Source organism: Gadus macrocephalus, chromosome 13 (genome assembly GCF_031168955.1).
Source record: "Gadus macrocephalus chromosome 13, ASM3116895v1".
NCBI lineage: Eukaryota > Metazoa > Chordata > Actinopteri > Gadiformes > Gadidae > Gadus > Gadus macrocephalus.
Window position 1 is genome coordinate 18,748,589 of NC_082394.1, and position 20,820 is coordinate 18,769,408.

Sequence of the window (20,820 nt, forward strand, 5' to 3'; positions counted from 1 at the left end):
TTTTATTTGGTTTCAGGCCATTTTTTGTCCTTCCTTTTTTTCTGTCTCTTTCACTCGTTCTCTCCCTCCTACTCCCTCAGTGGCGCTATGTGTGCACCAAGTGATAAAAATCTGTAATCTATTTTGGAACTCTCTTTGAATTCCGCCCGGGAGACATTTGTCTGCGGTGTAAGCCATTGGCGAACATCGATTTGTTGCTCCTGTTAGTGACATTCCTGAAACCTGCAGTCAGGCATTTTATTTGAAAATATAAGGTTAATAGAAGTTTGAGGTGATGTCCTGTGATGCAAATTATCAAAAGAGAGGTGAATAAATAGATAGAAAATGTAAAAGAAAAGATAGAAATGTTATTTAGAAAATATAAATAAATTGAGGTTAAACTTGGATAATAGGGACTAAACCATACTGTACACAACAACGCCTAAAATAACTAGTGTATCAATGGGAATTTAAACAAGACAATTGACGTCCACCGCCTCCATACTGCAACCTTTAGGTCCCACATGGATTGTACCTGCTAAAAGGAGGTTTCATCACTTGACTAGCCTGAAACTATTCTTATATATAGCCTAAGGGCTGGTGGATATCTAATATTTTGGCTGAGAAAATAGAACATTTTAAAAAAGAAAGGCAAAGGGAAAAGAAAAGAAAGCAGTCACCTAGTTAATAGAGTCTCACTCGTGAAAGAACCCCAGCACAGCTCCGTGGGGCAGCTGAGCTATCTCACTATCTCCCTTTAGCTCTTCCTGGACTTACCTCTGTCCTGTCGCGCCGTTTATACGGCCGATAACAGGGCATTACCATTCCTCAGCCGGGCTTGGCGTTCGGCCCTGATTGCGTGGGGTGCGAATCCCGATCCGGCCTGCCCACCTCGATTTGGCGGGCCGGACCGCTGAGTGAGACCTGAAGTGTTCAAACCAAAGGCTGAGAGAGAGAGAGACGCATTGGCCAAAGGGTGAAAGAGATAGAGAGTGGCATGGAAGGCCCTGACTGACAAGGAGAGAGATGCAGAATAATCATCGACCAGCGGCCCTATAGAGTGAGGGCCCCTATAGAGTGAAGGGCCGACTGGTCTTGCTGGGAGGGACTTTGGCAGCTTTGAGGGGATGGTTAATGGTTAATGGTCGGGGGGGATAATGGACTTTCAGAGAAATTGTCTTCTCTGACAGATGCATGTACACACTCACACACACACATTCACATGCATACATGCACACACACACAAATACACAAAAACAAACAGAGATGCATTTTAGTGAACAAGATGTGTGTTTGTTCTTAACCCAATGAAAGTGCTGCAAAAGGCCAAGTTAATACATTTGCTCAGCCTGCTTTGTTACAATTTAGTAAGTGACTTTAATTGTTCTGTTAAGTATCATTTCAGCATTTTTGGTTCATTGGGATGCATATCAGCCCAATCTAAATTTGTAACATTTGTAATATTTTGTAACAGCTATTGCTGTATCGATACAGAAAATAGTTATATTTTAAGGACTTTAGTTAGGAATGGGCTCAGTTCCATTAACAATAAACACAAAATATATTATCTTTTGGATATTAAACCCATACATCTTACTTATTTTTGTTACATCTCTCCGGCTACCTGCCCTTTATTAATTTTCTTGTAGTCATTTTAATTGTGTTCCACCTCACAAATAAAAATACAGTATATATATATATATATATATATATATATATATATATATATATATATATTGTTTTTTTATTCTAGCCAAACTCGAATAATATAATATAATAATATACATACAGAATAATATACATACAGAGCATACGTCGGAGATCCACCTCAGGCATAAATAGTTAGTGCTGGAAGTTCACTGGCTTTGTATTCCATTACTGAGGAACTGAGATGTGTAGCGGCAGCCAATTTGTGGGAGATTTGTATGTACAATTACAGAGGGGTCACTGCAAAGGTCAGTCCTTGAGTGTGGTATTATAGGTAAAGTCAGAGAGACAGAGGACCGAGGCCGCCATCACTCCCAGGGCAGCCTTGTAGTGTTGCAGCTCGATGGCCAACGAACCAACACGTCGACAAAGTCCTTCTCACATCCATCCACTCCTCCCTGTGCTTCTTTTTTTCACGTGTGCTAAATCTTTAGTTAGCCTTGAGTTACTTGCGTGGCATACTAGAAATCAATGTTGGCTCCCGTCTAATTGCACCATTATTTACTCAAATGCTATTGAGTGGACGAAAGGCCATGGCAAGATATTAAGGTCTGAGGCACCATATCTGTTGTTGGTGCATTGGCGCACTGTGAACTTCTTAAGATTGAACAGTTTGCTGTAATGAGAATAACATCGATACTTAACTTGAATCTGACGATGACCTGGCTCTGCAAAGCAGACGTAATCATACAAAACGGAAACAATTATTTCCTGCCTTATATATAATGATTCTGCACGTCGATTGGTTTTCTTTGTAATGTAACGCCCACACATACGTTCTTCACTTCACAGCTCCACCTCATCTCATTGAGAAACCCCAAGACGTCCAGAAGTCCATCGACGACTCGCTGGTGTGGGAGTGCAAGGCGACTGGGAAGCCCAAGCCCTCCTATAGGTGGATGAAGAACGGAGAGAACCTGGAGCCCACAGAGGTAAGACACATCTCCCGGAGCCACCTTTTGTGTTATAATCCGCCGTAACGCGCCCCGCCACTGCTTTGCAGTGTTCAGTCTGATGACAGCGCTTCTGACACAACACATTGTTCCTCCGCTCACTGCTCCGAGGATCCCTTCATTATAACGAGGAGCCCGGCGTTGTCGCGGCAAAGCCTGCTGCTGCCCATTGGAGCATTTCCATGCCTCCTAATTACAACGTAGTGATTCTACTTCACAACACACTTGCTTGTTCCATGTGGAGGAAACGCCCCAACGTGATACACTCAGGCCAAGACAAAACAACGTTTAGGCTGTGTGTTTGTTGTAATGCCTCGACCAATTAATTGGCTAAACTGTAAGCTGGCCAAATCTGTCATGCTAGTGCAGCTCTAAAGCCTGGTGATTTAGGAGCTACTCAAACTGGGTGTAAAAGCTGTACTCTTTTAGAGAGCACTTATTATGAACACTGTGTCACCCAAGTCGAGGAAAACACATGGACGATTCACGACTAGCACACTCTCTGTTGCCAGGATTAATTTCTGCACTGCAGTACTTCAAGAACAATTCCCATTATGGGCACGCTCTTGTGAGAGATCGCTACATTATGATTACGGTATGCACACGAGTTCATAACTAACTAAATAGCGAATAATGTAGAACTCTGTGGGAGTATTCATTATGACATTTTTAGCAACGCGATTTAATATTCCCCCTTCGTCGCCATTGGCTGCTTTATTCCTGGCATTTCCAGGTGATTGATGGTGGGCACTCAGGCACAGCTTGGACCTGATAAATAAACAGGCTTTATGTTAATTTCCTTCATTATGCAAAAAGGGCCACAAACACACCAGAGGGGATCGATCAATTCTAAGATGTAATGTTATGTAGTAGGAGTGAACAAAGCTCATTTTATTGTTACCAGGGGCTGTGCTGCACACAGAATCTCTCATGAAGGGACATTTGGCCTTCTTTCTCATGACAAAATAATCAAACAATTGGAGAAATCATTGGCTGTCCTTGATTTATTTGATTATTTTTTATTTCTGATTACATTGTGTTGTTTTGTTTTGTTACCAATTATGTTTATTTATTTTGGCATTATAAAAAGACCACATTTATATTTGAAGTGCTGAAATGTGTCAAAAAAAAAGACACTCGGACATCTATCTAAACTGCAAATGACCCAACATCACAATGTTATTCCTCAGACATCCAACACATTGTAAAAACATTATCTTCTCATCGTTTCCATATTGTATCCTGATTATACATGTGATACCCACACGTTATTTACAATTTAACCGCCATATACAATCTACATTGTACACAATGTAAGCACTTGAGGTGCTAGTATTGAGAATGTATCTATTTCTATCCCCATCATATCCACATCATGTATCCTTTACACACACTAAGGCCACGTTTATACATAGCAGGGTATTTAGAGAAACAAATATTTCCCCCCCTCCGTTTTAAAAAATAACATTGTGCACACAACATCGTTTTCAAAAAAGTTGTCCTTTACATCAACCCGCATAAATACGCCGTTGAGCGCCATTATAACTCTGACAAACCTATGGGCGGCAGTGTAGGGGAAGGATAAAGCCACGCAAGCCAATCAGAATCCTCTGAATCAACAACAACGAATAACACGAGCGACTTCCTGTTCCTTTCAAAATAACAGTTTAATTCATTTTTCACAATTTACCGGCTCTCGTTTTGAAGAACAATCAACGCGCCATTCGATTCAATGGGAATCGCGACAGTATATACTTTCAACATAAAGTGTACATATTTATAATTTGAAATTCGTACCAGCCTTTATACCACAGATACTATAGGGTCTATAGCATATAACCGCGTTTTCTGATTACAGTTTAATGTAACAGTAAGCTGAAAACATCGCTAATTAACACTGCAACTGCAAATTAACCACACAGAGATAACCATGGCAACCGGTCAAACAAATTTTCTTTTTGCGATCATGTTGCGGGCGCATCCGCCGTGTTGATAAACAAATAATCCCCCTATATGGCGCGAAGTTCGTTCGTGTGCACAGACAGTGGGCGCTCACATGACGTTAAGCATTTTCTGTCGCATAATGTGACGCTTGAGAACCTAAAACCCAGTTTCTCCCAGTTGACACGACAACACATAACCAGCGTTATCAGAAATCTCCACTTTAGCCGGATTTTTTTAGAAACAATCGTTTTCTGTGATTAAAAAACAGGGTTTTTCGTGTAAATGAGAGGCCAAACCACGTGGAAATATCTGCGTTTTCCCGTGTAAACAGGGCCGTAGTTTCCAGATCGTATTGACACTGTATCTACTTCTATCCCCATCATATACACATGATGTAAACATTGAATCTACCTATCCACAACATACCTCCATCGTGCCCACATGGAGTCCAAGCCCACACCCCCCATACTGGATTGAAAACGTCTCCCCTAGAGTGCCATACAAGGTCACCCGCAGCGGCGACACATTAAGTATTTTTTTAGACAAACGATCACAACAAAAAGGTTGAAATCCAGAATACATGGCTGAATGACTTAATCAGCAAAGGTGTTACGTTGTTTGAAATGCCGTAGTTAACCACAGCTGCTTAATCAGTGGGAAAGGGAAAGGGCAGTAAGCTAGGGACATAAGGAGAAGGGGGTGTGGCATTGTTCATTACAGGAAATCAATCTAGGCCTTTCTGATTGTTGTTCACTGGGGAACAACCGGCTTGGGCTGATTTTGTCCATTTGTTTGTTGTTTTTTTCACCTTGAGATTGACTCAATGCATACCTGCAGTGAGTTCTGTCTGATCTGCAATTCAGTGCTTGTCAGATAGTTCGCTGTCATTTTTGCTCCTTCATATTACAACAACTAAATAACCCCAAGGTAATTAATAAACTACCATATTTAGATGTAAAGTCTGCTGGAATCTGAGTAAACAGGGCTTTCACTTTGGTTCGCGTCATATCTGTTTTGGCCAATTATGTAGTCGGAGGCCGGGATCTGTATGTTTGTACCTTAAATGGCAAACACAAACACACCAGCACTAGTAAACTGTAGAAGAGTGTCTGTTGCTGTTTCAAACACTGTGTAGACTGAGCACAATAGAAATACACTTATTATAATTCTGTATATCCGTAACAAAACAGGAATCTCTGCCCCTTCCAGTTTTTGGTTTCCATCCCAGGCTTCGTGACCCCAGGAGTTCTGCTATATCATACTAGGACTGCTGAATCTGAGAGAGCTGTGAGATGAAATGCACCTTGATCTGTACATAGGCAGAAAGTACGCAAGATGTAGTTCCATAACTTTGAAAACACACATTAGTGCATTCACATGACTGTATAAAAACCAAAAACCAAAAGTAATAACATTTCTGGAAGTGGAAGGGCAGTTGATATGCCGTGTAGCATTCCGGCCTTAAGAGCTGCTTGAGGTCTGGACCCAATTAGCTCATGGGAGCAGAGCTAGCTCAGATCATGGCATTTCCACTAAGACGTTTTTTTGTATAGAGGCCTCAGCTGTGTCCTCTTGAATCGAATCGGTTCAAGTGAAAGCCATTTATTGTGTTAGTCCGTGCCTGACAATGTCAACACTTAGCCGAATGCACTCATGGTATTTCCAGTGTTCTTGATCTGTAGTTGAGATTCTGCTAGGCGAAAGCCTCACTCCACACTCCGAAGCGAATGTATCTTTATTGGCAATGGCTGCAGGATGGATTAGGCGTGCAATTGAAGAGAAACTCCAGCGTGAAACAGGATTTAGTCCGTTAAGTGGAGCGTGAGGCGATGGGGACACGCAGCTTTTTTCGGGCAATAAAATATGGAATGGTAGAAATTTGGAGTCCATCAATTCAGATCCCGCCAGAAAACAGAAAACGTAATCAAGCAATCAAGTCCATCAGCAGCTAGTTTGATTGTTCGCTTGATTGCTTGATTGTTGTTGTAATGTTCCAAGCACATCAAATGAATACGCACCATGTAACATAGCCCTGTGCTATTATAAAGTAACGTCTGTTAAGACTGAAAACAAATAATAATTACAAACCTTTAAAAACAATTCCCCTCAGCTACAACCACTATATTTATCCATCTACCTTGCCGAGTGAACACAGCGTCTGCGTCACTAACACCTCTCCACCTTTTGTTGACTGCGACGTCGCTCCCCGAGGACTGAAGCCGCCACTCCAAAGGGCGTAGCTAACAGCCATGCATTAATGTTATCTCTTGTTGCATTTGTTTATGCTGCACTTCATCAAACGTAGTAACCCTGAGTAGCGGGCGCATGACATTGCCAATCACTTTGGGCTGGCATAAGGCGTACAGATGGTACCCTGAGGTCCCCCGCATGAAAACTGCTGATTTGAGAGGAACGTCACGCTTAATTAATAGCGGGCCGTAAACTGGAGCACTTTCCATGCGCCGACTGATGTATGCCACCAATTTGCTGGCCTTGCCAGCAGGAATGTTTGCCCCTTCAACATCCCGTCCAACGCCCACCTCGCTGATGGCGGCAAGACCTGCTCAAACACGCACAGGATTAGCTGGTGATCGTCAGCGGCCGGCTTTCTTTTCACATGACAGTGCCGCAAATCCCCGGTGACTGGCGTTTGCAGAGCTGCTCTGGCACCTCCATGGAAACCTGCTCTAATGACATTAAGGGCAGGGACCCACGCACGTACAAAACACAGAAACACACACACACACACACACACACACACACACACACACTAAAGGTTGATGGGCTGAGAGAAGGCGACGTGGCGAACCCCGCAAGCCACTCCACCGTGAAGTAAATACAGCGACTCAAGGTGTTTTTAATAACGCCATTACACGTTAGCATATGGGGGCTGAGGAGGAGAAAGTGATGAGCCCTGATTCCTTCTAGTTCATTAGGCCCCCCCACCTGTTTCCTTATATGTGGGTCCCTGTTGACACCTGAGAAGACATAGAAGACCCCCATTCAGAACCCGCCGAAGCGGAGCTAAAGAGCACGCACGTATAGTGCGAGCCAGCAGCACTTGGTATGTATAGGGGCATGCCTATCAGAAAAGCAATTTTCCCAATGCCATGTAGCTCAGGTGTTACGTCCCCTCTCTCCCCACCCCGCCGGCCCCTTCTACCGGGGACCTGCTGCAGGGGTTGGGCGGGCCCCGCGGCGCGCTCGCAGATAAAAAATAGGGCAGGGGTTTTTATTTCACTCTCATAAACATGCAGATTGATTAGGGTCATTTTCCTCACGCGTCTGCCTCCAACCCTGGCCTAGCCTCTTCCTCCATTAGTGATGAAAAACCTAGATTTATGGCCGCGTCTGTCACCTCCAGCCTGTAATTCAGCGGCACACTGACCGTCTGCTGCTATGCAGATGAGCAGTGTGTATTGGGAACGAGGGAGGCCTATTAAAGATGTGTCTTTGTGTGTGTGTTTCCATTTGTGTGAGTGTGTGCGTGCTTGTGTGTTTGTGTGGGTGTGTGGGTCCCTGTGTGTGTGTGTGTGTGTGTGTGTGTGCGTGTCCCTGTCCTTGTGTGTGCGTGTGTACGTGTGTGTGTGTGTGTGAGTGTGTCTGTGTGTGTGTGTGTGTGTGTGTGTGTGTGTGTGTGTGTGTGTGTGTGTGTGTGTGTGTGTGTGTGTGTGTGTGTGTGTGTGTGCGTGTCCCTGTCCGTGTGTGTGCGCGCGCGTGCGCATGTGTACGTGTGTGTGTGTGTGTGTGTGTGCGTGTGTACGTGTGTGTGTGTGTGCGTGTGTACGTGTGTGTGTGTGTGTGTGTGTCTGTGTGTGTGTGTGTGTGCGTGTTCCCAGGAGCGCGTGCAGGTAGCCAACGGAGCCCTGTCCATCAGCCGGCTGACCCTGGCTGACGTGGGGATGTACCAGTGCGTGGCAGGAAACAAGCACGGCGAGGTCTACTCCAACGCAGAGCTCCGAGTCATAGGTAAGATGTGTGTGCGTCTGTGTGTGCGTCCCGGATGTGCTAGTGTTTGCATGTTTATGTGCACGTGTGTGTGTGCCCACCTACATCAATGAGTTGTTGAGGGAGCAAGCAAGTGACGGAGTGACCACGGGAGTGAGTGAACAAGTTAGTGAGAGGGTGAATGGATGAGCCAGCGATCGCCTGTGACTCAACGTGAGCTGTTAGCATGTGTGTGTGTTAGTGTGTGTGTGTGTGTGTGTGTGTGTGTGTGTGTGTGTGTGTGTGTGTGTGTGTGTGTGTGTGTGTGTGTGTGTGTGTGTGTGTGTGTGTGTGTGTGTGTGTGTGTGTGTGTGTGTGTGTGTGTGTGTGTTAGCTGGTATGGGCATGTGTTTTTGTGAGCTGGTGTGTGTGGATGTGTGTGTGTATGTATGAAGACGTGTTAGCTTGTGTGTGTGTGTGTGTGTGTGTGTGTGTGTGTGTGTGTGTGTGTGTGTGTGTGTGTGTGTGTGTGTGTGTGTGTGTGTGTGTGTGTGTGTGTGTGTGTGTGTGTGTGTGTGTGTGTGTGTCTATATATTAGGTGTAAAAAGTCTTGCTCCGTGGTGCAGCCGGGGAGCGGTCCTTGGCCCACCTCTTCATTGGACCCTAATTGAAAAACATTAATTATAAGATGAATGTCCCGGGTTCACTGGGAAGTGGAGTCCCAGCTGATCTACTCTAACGGGCTTGGCCTCATCAGGCTCCTTCTTAAGGCCTTCCGTCTTTACTTTAGTGCTGCTGCTGATAACTCCACGGTCACCTCCCCATTGGAGTACCACTGATTGGAATCAAGCTTAAGAGCTTACTAGCACTACGCTGCATGGCCTAAGTGGCGGAAACCGGTAATGGTTAGCAACCATCCATGCGTCTGAAATACGTTACGAGGTGCTATTTCCCGATAGGGAACAGTGGCCTGCTCTCGATGCATTGTGTGGTGTTTTGTTTAATAGCGTTGAGGAATAATAAGGTGGAGTGGATCGTCAAGGAAACACTAGAGCAAAAGACATCTTTCCTCACTTGCTTTACTGCGGGCTGAATGATATGTGTTCATTAAGAGAGTGCCAGGCAACGTTCTCCCTTTGCCACTTAGACTAAGCATCGTATTCACACATATGCACACACACACAAACACACACACACACCCCCCCCCCACACACACACACACACATATGCAAACACGCACACAACCACACACACCGGCACACATGAAACACATGCACACGCATGCAAACGCACACACACACACCGGCACATACAAACACAAAAACATCTGCAAACACACACACACACACACACAACAACATATCATTATTTAATATGTTATCTCTTAAGCTGCACGGTCTTGTATGTGTGGTGTATGTGCTAAATATCTATATATGGATCCCTAAAAAAGGGTAGATTGTAAAGAGAGAACGAAGAAAAATAAAGATAGACAGGAAAACAGAGAGACAGACATAAAGAAAGACCAACAGACAGGTAAGGAAAAGACACAGACAGACCGACAGACAAATAGACAGACAGAGAAAGAAAGAATGGTAGAAAGATAGAAATAATGGATGTGATAGTGGAAGAACGAGAACCCCTTTCTCACTCCTGCCGTGATCTCGTTCCAGCCGTTGCTCCGGACTTCGGCTCGACCCCGGTGAGGAGCCAGACGCTGGTGAAGGAGGGGGGAGACGTGCTCATCGAGTGCAAGCCAAAGATGTCTCCTTGGGGTATCATCTCCTGGAAGAAGACTGCCGAGCCGCTCCGGGAGAGTAACAGGTAACCGGGGACTACAAGTACATCTGTATTCAGTAGCTTTCCCTAGCATAAATTGCCATATAGCCCTTCTAGCGTACTCGTGTTTCTGTTATGAGGATGGCGGAAGATGAGTGGTAGGTTTTTTATGAGCATGTGGATAAGGACTTTTGGATTATCATCGGCCTTGGAACTTTTCCCTGAAACTGTATATTGGACATGTCATGGATGCGTATGCACCTGGTCTCATGTTATGCATACTTTAGTAGTGACCAATAGGACAGGGAGCTGGAAGCAGCCCAGTTTATAATTGAGAACTGTTTCATCTCTGCAGGGCGGATGGGTCACTGCATGTGGATTGTGTGTGTGTGTGTGTGTGTGTGTGTGTGTGTGTGTGTGTGTGTGTGTGTGTGTGTGTGTGTGTGTGTGTGTGTGCGTGCGTGCGTGCGTGCGTGCGTGCGTGCGTGCGTGCGTGCGTGCGTGCGTGCGTGCGTGCGTGCGTGCGTGCGTGTGTGTGTGTGTGTGCGCGAGCAAGCGAGCGAGTGTGCGTGCGAGCGTGTGTGCATGTGTATTTTGGTGTGTGTGTGTGTGTGTGATATCAATGTATGTGTATGTGTTTGTGTCTGGAGTGTATCTGCTTGCGTGTCAGCATGTGGCTTACACGCACATGTTTGCATTATGCGAGAGTGAATGGCCGAACAGCTCTGATGCGGACAGGGGTCACCCATTAGGTGTCACCGGTGAGGCAGGACCGTTACAGCAAGACGTGTGTGCCCAGTGTCTCGGCAGGCTTTGCATATTACACAAAGCGGTGTTGTTGCTTGTCAAACAAAGTGGAGGGAGGCCATTTGCATTTCCCTTCAGTTGGGATGCCCTTCACCTGTCCTCTGTCTCCTCCATCAGAGATCAAGCCTGGGTCTGGCATGGACTTCTTTGGACTCCACCTTGGTCTGTTTATGTTATATTTTGCCGTAACGGCTGCGCTCTTTATTTCTATTGAGTGATGAGATGAAATACCAATGTCCGTGGCGAATGTAAATTTGTGAATGCCTGCTGCTTACGTGTCCCTTTGGGGCGGTGTGCTATTGTAGAGCTGGAACGGTTCAGTGTAAATTATCCCCACCTGGATCTCTTACCCCTAGCTTTCTTAAACAACATCTCTCATGCTAATGGGCCATTTGTCGTTCCAGCGATACATTACAGCCGTATTAATTACATATATTTGGCCCTAACCCACCTGGAATGCTGCTGGCTGCATTGCTGCTAATTAAATGAAAATCATCCCCAGGGCTGGAGTGAAGCCGTGCGTTGGTCAAGCTTTCTGCCTGGCAGCCAACAAATCCCATGTCTACATTCTAGAATGGTGGAATGCCCAGAATTCTACAACATGCTGATAAACCGATCATTTCACAATAAAAGTCTTCCATTCACTGCACTAAATCACTCAATCAGCCCTTATGTCTCACGGTCCTACGACCAAAACTATGGTCACAGTATTTCAAAGTAGCCCTGCCATAGACGACAGGGCATAAACGGATGACATCGCCAGCTCCGTGCTGGCCCTTTTACACATGAGCAGCGTAACCAGACCAAGTAAGCACCTTCCGTCACAGAGTCGTTCGTAATCACATTATTTATTTACACTGTTTTGCACAAGTGTGTGCGAGGTGCCTGGTGGGTAGGGGGGTTGGTGGGGGCCTGACATCTGCTCTACCTCGTTTGGTTCCACCGATGAGTCGAGTTTACCAAACGGTCTCAAAAAATAAAAAACGGGACGAGAAAAAGTCGATCAGCACATACGCACTTTGTCCGCGGTTTCGCTATGGAAGATGAATAGCCCTAATTGCTTTAGTGCTCTGCAGTGGCTTTCGCAGGACGGGGGAGAGGCGAGGAGGGGGATCAGGGACGGGGAAAGGGTGTTGGGGGGGGGGGGGGGACTTTGTCACTGGCTGGGTAATCCATCTTCATAGCTGCAGTGGGCCAGTTGGAGGGGAGGGTGGAGAGGGAGGAGAGGGGGATGGGAGGGGGGGGGGGATGTCTTATCTACCCCAGACAACCCTGCGGGGACTGGGGTTTCGATGACATCAGCGGTATCAAAGCAGCTGAGAGAGCAGCGCACGTCTGGCTGATGAGCCTGCGAGCGCCACGCGGTTTACCCCCTCCGGAAAACAGAAATATATAAAGAAAGAAATGAATAACAGCTTTTCAATATGTCACTAGCAGGCTGCAGATCAGGTTCGACAGGATGATACTGGCCCTCGCTTCCCAGAAATACACAACACGCACACGGATTCATGCACTCACGTACACATGGGAACTCACACGGACACACCTGTGTGTCTGTGTGAGTTGATGCAGGATTTGGAGGACAGGATGCCCTCAAAAAACACCCGTTTCCCCAGAAGAGTGTTCAACTCCGTGTGGTACAGTTATTCCGTTGTGTGGCAGGTCTTGCTGGTAGTCGATACACAAAGAGCTCCATATTGTTAGGGGGAGCATTTATTATTTCCGCAGTGGAGACATTAAGACATTTGCAATACTACCTCAATATATAGACTGCCAATGTAAAGTATTTATAAAAAAAGTGAATTTGAACAGCAAACCAAAGGTGGTGGAATTGCCTGCAAGAAATTTATGTTATTGTCAAATGTCGACGTGTCAAACAAGGAATTGCAAGCAATTTTCAAGTAATTTAGGATTGCCGCTTCAAAAATGTTCGGTGTCAAAGTTCAATAGACACTTGACAGTAGCTTAGATTCTGTTGTCTAGTTAATTCCCAAATAAGCGCAAAGTTTGGTTTCTAATTAAATTGTTTTATTGTTGTCATTCTCCTTTCTACGGAACTTGCGAGGGATAGCTTTGAAGTGTCTACAGATGTTCTCCGAATACATATAAAATATATTTTGTAAAATACAAAGTATACTGGTGAAACAAGCAATCACAGTCAGGCATAAATACACCCAGCAGTGTTCAACAATCAGTCACAAAGCCACAGGTGGACTCCAGCATGGACCGTCAATCAGGGACAATTCCCAATAGACTGACAAAGAAATCGCCTTGTGTGTTTCTTGGTTTATTTGTTTGTTTGCTTGTTTGTTCTCTGGCTGCCCCCGCCTCCCCCATTAAGGACATGTACTGTATTCAAAAGTGACAAAATATGCTGTGGAGGGAATGCGGTCTCCCGTTCTAAGAATCAACAATAATTAGATGCATTTGTCGTAGATCTTTTTCCAGAGGGAGAGAGCAATCATGACTTTCAGATTGGAAGGGCTTTGCAAGACTAAGTGTTTTCAAGCGTAGAAATATGCAGATCGCATAGGCTAAAAACCTCCTTCAATGTTCCTTTTTCATACCAAACTATTATTTCATACCATGCTATTCAATATGCATTTAACTAGTTATTTCTCTAATTCCCCTTCTTTTATTTTAGAATACGAAATGGAAGAAAAATACTTAGAGTTCAAGGAGTTCGTAAATGTGACCAATCAGAACACAGTGGGCCCTATTTTAACGGTCTGAAACGCAAGTGAGAAGCGCCAAGCGCAAGTAGCTTTGTGGGCGGTTCTATGGCGATGTTGCTATTTTACCGGCGCCTAAATGACTCTTGCGCCCGGTGCAAATCTAAAAAGGGTTGGTCTGAAGTAGCCTAATTACCCGTAGGTGTGGTTTGGGCGTAACGTGCAATAAACCAATGCGAGTGCCATCTCCCATCCCCTTGAAGAGCCATGAGCGCATTTGAATCTGACGAGTTGATATTTAAACAGCGCGTTTGCAGTCTCCGTTGAGACAGATGCATGACCACATGAATATCAAACTTCAAATGGCTCAGTTTATGGCCAAATAATATGGCCTAATTCACGAATGGAATAGCGTTTTCTTCCACAACTTCAAAAACACTGAGTCCTCAAATAAATTTCGGCAAAGAAAACTTAACACATACAGTATATGATATTCAGTAACTGTGGTTCTATTTAATGATATACGCAATACATTAACAAACATTGTTTCTTACCACTATTGTATGCATTATAGTTGTCGACTTGTGTTCCTAATATGCATGTGTCCCCCCGTTAATATACATTGCCATGGACTGGATTTTGCGTTGCGTGTTTAGTTTGCTTGTGTTTAAACAGATGGACGCACGCATGCGTGCCCGCTTTCATTAATTATTTTACACATACAAACACGTGCGCCTGCATTCATTCATTCTTTTTCACAATCACTTGAGGTAAAACAATGTTTTCTCACGATCAAATAATCATCAATCCTAAAAGTTATGGGCTTGTACACAATGTCTGTGTCAAGAAAATATGTGTTTGCTGTACGTTTTTTGCAGATGCATTGATTTAAAAGTACTTATTACCGCTGTAACAGCTGTTCTTTCCCAAATAATTTACCAAGAATGTGTGGCTAGGTAGATGAGAGAAGCAAAGTGTAAGCGCGAGATGCACAAGCAAACATTATGCATGCACCATTAAAATAGAATCTGAACAACACGCCACTGACTTTAAACCAGGTTTTTCCTGGTTTGTGGCACAATTGTTTTCTGAAACTGCAAAATAGCACCAGGGAACGTTTGCGCCAGAACACGCCTCCTCCTTTCGCCGGACCGCAACTTTGGGCGCAAGATCATTCCCTAATTTACTGACGCGTGGCGGTGGAGGGAAAAGAACGCGCCAGTTGCAAACTAGCAACGACACATGCGTCAGTGTAGAAAGTAAATTGCGCCGTATCAAGATAGGGCCCATAGACAAGGGCGTCAGTTTGTTTTTAGAAGTGGTGGGGACAATAACCATAAGCTTGAGTGTGGTTTGAAAAGTGGTGGGTACCCTTATGTAAGCTATTCATCCATTCAACGCTGCATTACAATATGCTCAGTCTAAAGTGTATTGTCAGGTGTTGAAAATCCTATTCGAACAATAAAAGTTGAAAACCACAGTTTGTGTTTTGGCTTGTTTTGCAAAACGGCGTTGGAAACACCAGGGTATTGGCTCGGGATATGTAGGCCTAATACTAATACACACAGGACAAAGAACAGTGTTGGCAATTTAACACTTGTCTTGACATCAACAAAGTTTACCAGACAAACAATGCCAGACTGTAAAGGGGGTACGAAATGAAACGAGGTACTGAGCATTAGCCTTTTGAAGACGAGCAAGGGCTGCTGGTAGCATATGTTATGCTGCATTAAAAAAAGAAGAAAAAAACAGGCGCCCAGAGGAGAATTGCATCTGCCAAATCCTGACCACCAGTAAACACTTGCGAAGGACCAATGTAGACTTCTCTCGTTACAACCTCATAAGCAAATTGCCCGCAAATAAAATCCCCTAAAGTTCAGGATAATCACACAGGTTATGCGAGAACATATTTATGTCAGGATAGGCCTACCAGGCTCCAAGTCGTCACATATCTCAATCAGACAAAACAACTATAACCACATTGGCATAGCAATCGCACCGTGTGTAGCTGCTACTAGCTGCAATCTTACAATGCATACTAGCTGGAGCACCAACCAGAATCAGATCACAATCACTTAGGACCGTGGGTAACCTTTGGCCAGGTCATCACGAGCAAACAGAACCAGCAGCAAAGTTTACGTAAACCAATTTCTTACCTTATGTGGCCCTCCACATGCAGGCTAGATTATGTATCCATATCGTTATCCAGTGTCACAAACATGCTTTTTATAGGAAGCAAAAGGACCGGCTATTTTCTGAATAAAAATGTCAATTTTGGCTGTCTGTCTTGACACTTCTTCCGTGCGTTCACACCAAATGCAGCGGGGCGACAAGATCCCATACAAAGTGAACGTATAGACGCGTATCGGGCAATTTTTTTTTATTTGTCGCGCCACACTTTCGCCGTGCACAGGCGAGCGCGTTCACAAGGATTTGTGGCGCGACAAATTCGCTCAAGTTGAAATATTTCAACTTTGACACGAATTTCGCGTGATGACAGCCAATCAGCGTTCAACAGCTTGGCCACTGAGTGACATGTGTAACGTAACAGCCAATCAGTGTTCAACCGTCAAACTCAGTGCAGTGCAGTCCGGGGTGAACTGCAGCATGGAGGGGAAAGTTATTGTTGCCGTTTGCGACTCTTGGTGCTCTATATATAATAGTATATAATATAATATAATAGTATATACTGTATAACGGGGGTCGGCAATAGGCGGACCGCGGTCCGGGTCCGGACCCAACTGACGTCCTCTCCGGACCGAGACACAATTGCAACAATAATATTAATAATGCGATTTTTTTTTATATACGTATTGGTCCAAATATAAGACGACCTTTTTTCCAATCGAAATAGGTCCGAAAAAGTCGGGTAGTCTTATATTCGGGGTCTAGTATTCAGAGCGCAGTTTCTCTTCTTCGCCTCTCCCTTTAAATGTCAATACACATTCGCGGCCGCAGGTTGCGCCAGAAATTGGTTCCGGGAAGAAGTAGTCCAGCGTCCTTAACAACCAGACCGTTACCGGTGTTTAAAGACAGGCTGACCATTAGAGACAAGTGGCTCAAAAGTGGGTCAGGTTAATCAACAACAGCGGAGGAGCTATGATGCCAATTTGAAAATAATGGTCGTCAATAAGGCAGAGTCAAGTAACAACTGCCAAGCTGCCAAGATGTTTGGGGTCACGGAGTGTAACGTAAGAAGATGGCGAGCACCAAAATAACGTCTCAAAGACGTCAACAGTCAGCGCAAATCCTACCGTGGTCCTCAAAGTGGCCGTTTCAGTGAGGTTGACCGGAGAGTTTTTGAAAACGTCAGAGAAAACGCGCTTTGGGCGGAGCCGGTGGAAGCGGAGCAGCTGGGGAGCGATGACAGCGAGAGCAAACACAGCGGGGCAGAGGACGTGTGTGAGCGATAGACAGAGATCGGAGGAGAGGTTTGGCGAATTTTGGTTAAGTTTAGTTAAATATGTGGCCTGTATTTTTCTATGTTATTTAAAAATGTTCCCAATGTTGCTTGATATTAATTTTGAATCATACGTACATATTTTGCCTTGAAAGTGCCGTGGCCTTTACTGGCATTATTATTATTGTCATTGATATAACAAGTGTTTAATTCACTGTTCTTTGTTCTGCAAATCTGGTCTGCAAATCTTTTTTTCTAAATGTTTGTGTTGAAAAACGGGGGGTCGTCTTATAATCAGGGTCGTCTTATATTCGGACCAATACGGGTATATATAATTTTGACCAAGAGATTTTAACAACTAATGTTTGGGTGACTTTTATAAACCCGTTAAATACATTAAATTAACTATAACTTTATGGTAGGCTATGTTTTTGTTTAAACCTTATAATGCCAGTAGTCAATCAGATGATAGCCTGCCCTGCGAGCTGTGCGACTGGTGCACGCAAGCGCGGCAAAATTGACAGAAGAAAAGAGTGCCTTCAGTTGAGAGAGAAAGCTTCATTGCAGTTCAAGAGAAAGATGGCGTGCTCTAAGAAGAGAAAGGTAGATTGTGAGAACAGAGCTTTTAAAGAGGAGTGTTCATTCTGCCTGCATGCAGCTCTAAGCCTGTGTGCCTGATCTGCTCCGAGACGGTGGCGGATAGTCAGTTGTTGACCAAACAGACACTGATACTACTAGCGCCTTAAGTACTTATATTGGCTAAATATGCCTCTGAATCATAATGCACACCTTGACTGTTGGTACATAAAACACATGCAGTCCTATATCAGTGAAAACAACGGTCATAAAAAATGTGTGATAGACCCCCGGACCCAAGCTTGAGGATTTTTTTTGAAACTGGACCCATTAGGATTTTAATTGCCTACCCCTGCTGTATAATATCACGGCCAAAAGCTCTGTGCGCCTCCGGATGGCCGTAGCGCGGGGAGCTCATAGGGATTGGGCTTCTCGAGAGTCGGGGTTTGTTTACCGGCGTCGCTATGGGTTCCGGTCTTGTGTGTTCCAACGGTTTATTAGGTAGGCCTATCTAATAAATGATGTCTTCGTGCGCGCCTATCGCATGATTTTAGACTCGACGATTTCGGTTGAGTATGTGGGGATTTTTTCAGTCGCAATTGGTTTGCACATTTTTAAAAGTGGTGGGGACAAAATTCATATTTCAAATAGTGGGGGGGACAAGTTCCCCCCCGTCCCCCCCGTAATCGACACCTATGCCCATAGAGTGTCTATACATGGTCAGGGGTCATTTGACCTAAACGTTCTACAGCACATTTGCCGAACTGAGGAGTTCAGAGATTATGAACCAAGGGCCAGGAAGACAGAAGAGCTCTCATTCTTAAAACGTGCAGGCCAAGCACAGTGTGAATCACTCACAATCTTGCTCGATGTATCACAGGAAAGTATCTGGCTAAAGTGATCTTATATTTCTTAAATCTTAAACAACTTCATGAGCCATTCAAATCGAGATTTGATAAGGCAATAGGTCTAGCTGTCAGAAAAACAACTTTAATCTTGTGAATGAGCAGGTGTGCGGTTGAACTGTGTTGTGGTTCCCTAAACACCAATAACACACCACCTAAGGATTTGAAACCCAGGATTTTGGACAAAAACTAATTGCAAGTTAAACTTCTGCACGTTCCAGACTTCATTCTTTATTCAGTTGGCAAGCACGGCTTTGGGTTGCTTCTCAGAGTCCATGAATACTGAAGATCTTCGACAAGCCATTACAGCCTTTATAACCGTCTTCCCTCGTGGATGACACACGTCTAGCCAATTTTTGTGTTGAAGATCAAATAAGACAGATTAATTCACTTGGGTTTCGTCCTCAGGGCTCAAGGTTAAACTCTCTGAACACCTGTTTGTGTATCCCGAGACTCTATCGAATCCACCCCACCGATCAGGCAGCCCTGTGACCTTAATAACACTTTTAACATGCCAGGAATTCCTCCCGCAGAAGGCCAATAAAATGAAAATAAGAAACTGCCCTGCAGCCGGCTTCAATAGACTCTAGGGGATCGGTTCTAGGGGAGGGACGTTTTCATTTCTAATCAAAAGAGATGTATCCCCAGGTTTGGGGGGAAAAAAGAAAAAGTCAGGCTAGACGTTGCTCCAGGAAGAGTACGTTATGGATCCGACTCCCTGGACGACCGTCTCCAGTGCCGGCTGTGTTGTGTTTCTTGTCCACAGCACGGCATCATCACGTTGATAGTCAACAGCGCTGCTGCGTCTGGCTCCCACCGACCACATCAGGAGTCGAGTAGGTTGCAGAACCGCATCAAGATCTTTTCAACTCTTTCACAGGGCAAAAATGGATGTCATGGTTTCTTTACATAGGGCCGACCATATGCAAACCTTAAAGGAGCTCTAAGGAACGTGGTTGCCAATATTTAAACATCCACTTACTTTCAAAGTAAAAAGACAATTCAAAACTAATTCATTTTTTTTATGTGTAGTTAACGTACATTAAGCTCAACTGTCATTCATCCACGCTGATTAAACAGAGTAAGCTAACAAAAAGGGCCCATAATTATCGAATGTAGTCTTGGGGTGAAACCTGTGCTTCTCACCCATGGGGCCAAGCTGAAAATGTAGAAAGCCTCGAGCAGCAACACTGCAAGCCCTGCTGCTCGTTATGTCCTTCTTTATGCATGGTCAGAGCGACTAAGTATGGCCGTCACGTAAACCCAGAGATGTCTGCTGAAGTCCTCCACATTTATGGCCCCATCTGTGCTACCACACTTATTAAGGAAAGAGCGAGAGAGAGAGAGCGAGAGAGTGGAAGGGATAGAGCGAGAGAAAGCACAAGAGAGAGAGTGCGAGAGAGAGAGAGAGACGGAGAGGGAGAGAGCTGAAAACCTCAGGAGGTATGGCTGCCGACTTTGTATTCATTTAGCGTACCCAGAGCCCTTTGCTATGTTTCCACGGTGCCCTTTGTGGCGCATGCTCTTCCGTTTCTTTAGCAGAGTATAATAAGCGTCTCTGGGCTTCTTTTTTATACAGACCCAAATTAATCGTAGGCGTGGCAACAGGTGTATTAATAAAGTTGATAGGACATTCCGGGGAAACGGAAATGCCATCCCTGACACTCCCAATGATATAACTAGTGTAGTTACCGAATGCACGTTTCATACACATATATAGATATTGTGCTTGAATGTCACTTCAGATTCCGCCTGATCAAATCACTCATTTCCTCATTCCCCGCTAATTGAACATCTGCTTGTGAAGTCCCAGCTTTCTGGAAAGGCTGGGGATGGCACACCACAGCAGCCATGAATACTAAAAGCGTAGGGGCCCACAGCTACAGTCTGCCATTCTGCCTCTGTGACTGTGGACCTTTACTACAAACTGTCTGCCGCTGCTGCTCTTTAGTTTGGTTCCCGCCAAATGTGGTTGGAGGCCGGCACAGCCGCATGAAGTAGAACACAGCCCATGGTCGCCCCCGTAGGCCAGGCTCAGAGGCCCTGCCAGGGAATCCTTGTGTCTCTAGCCCAAAACAATAAAACACACCACACGTTTTGTTTGGAATCCAAAGAAAGCAAATGCCCCAAATGTTTCCGCTCATGCATCGGTAGTACAAATTAATGGAGAAAAA

General features: G+C 44.8%; 1 protein-coding gene across 5 annotated transcripts in view; it reads left to right on the forward strand.

Moving 5' to 3' along the window:
* The window catches only part of LOC132470603 (contactin-4-like), a 104,303-nt gene that overhangs the window by 51,480 nt on the left and 32,003 nt on the right, over positions 1-20,820 (forward strand). For all 5 annotated transcript variants that reach the window (XM_060069341.1, XM_060069340.1, XM_060069343.1 and 2 more), the window contains exons 8-10: positions 2,479-2,618; positions 8,423-8,552; positions 10,181-10,331. In XM_060069341.1, the coding sequence (XP_059925324.1) occupies positions 2,479-2,618; positions 8,423-8,552; positions 10,181-10,331 (421 nt within the window). The remainder of the gene's footprint in view (positions 1-2,478; positions 2,619-8,422; positions 8,553-10,180; positions 10,332-20,820) is intronic.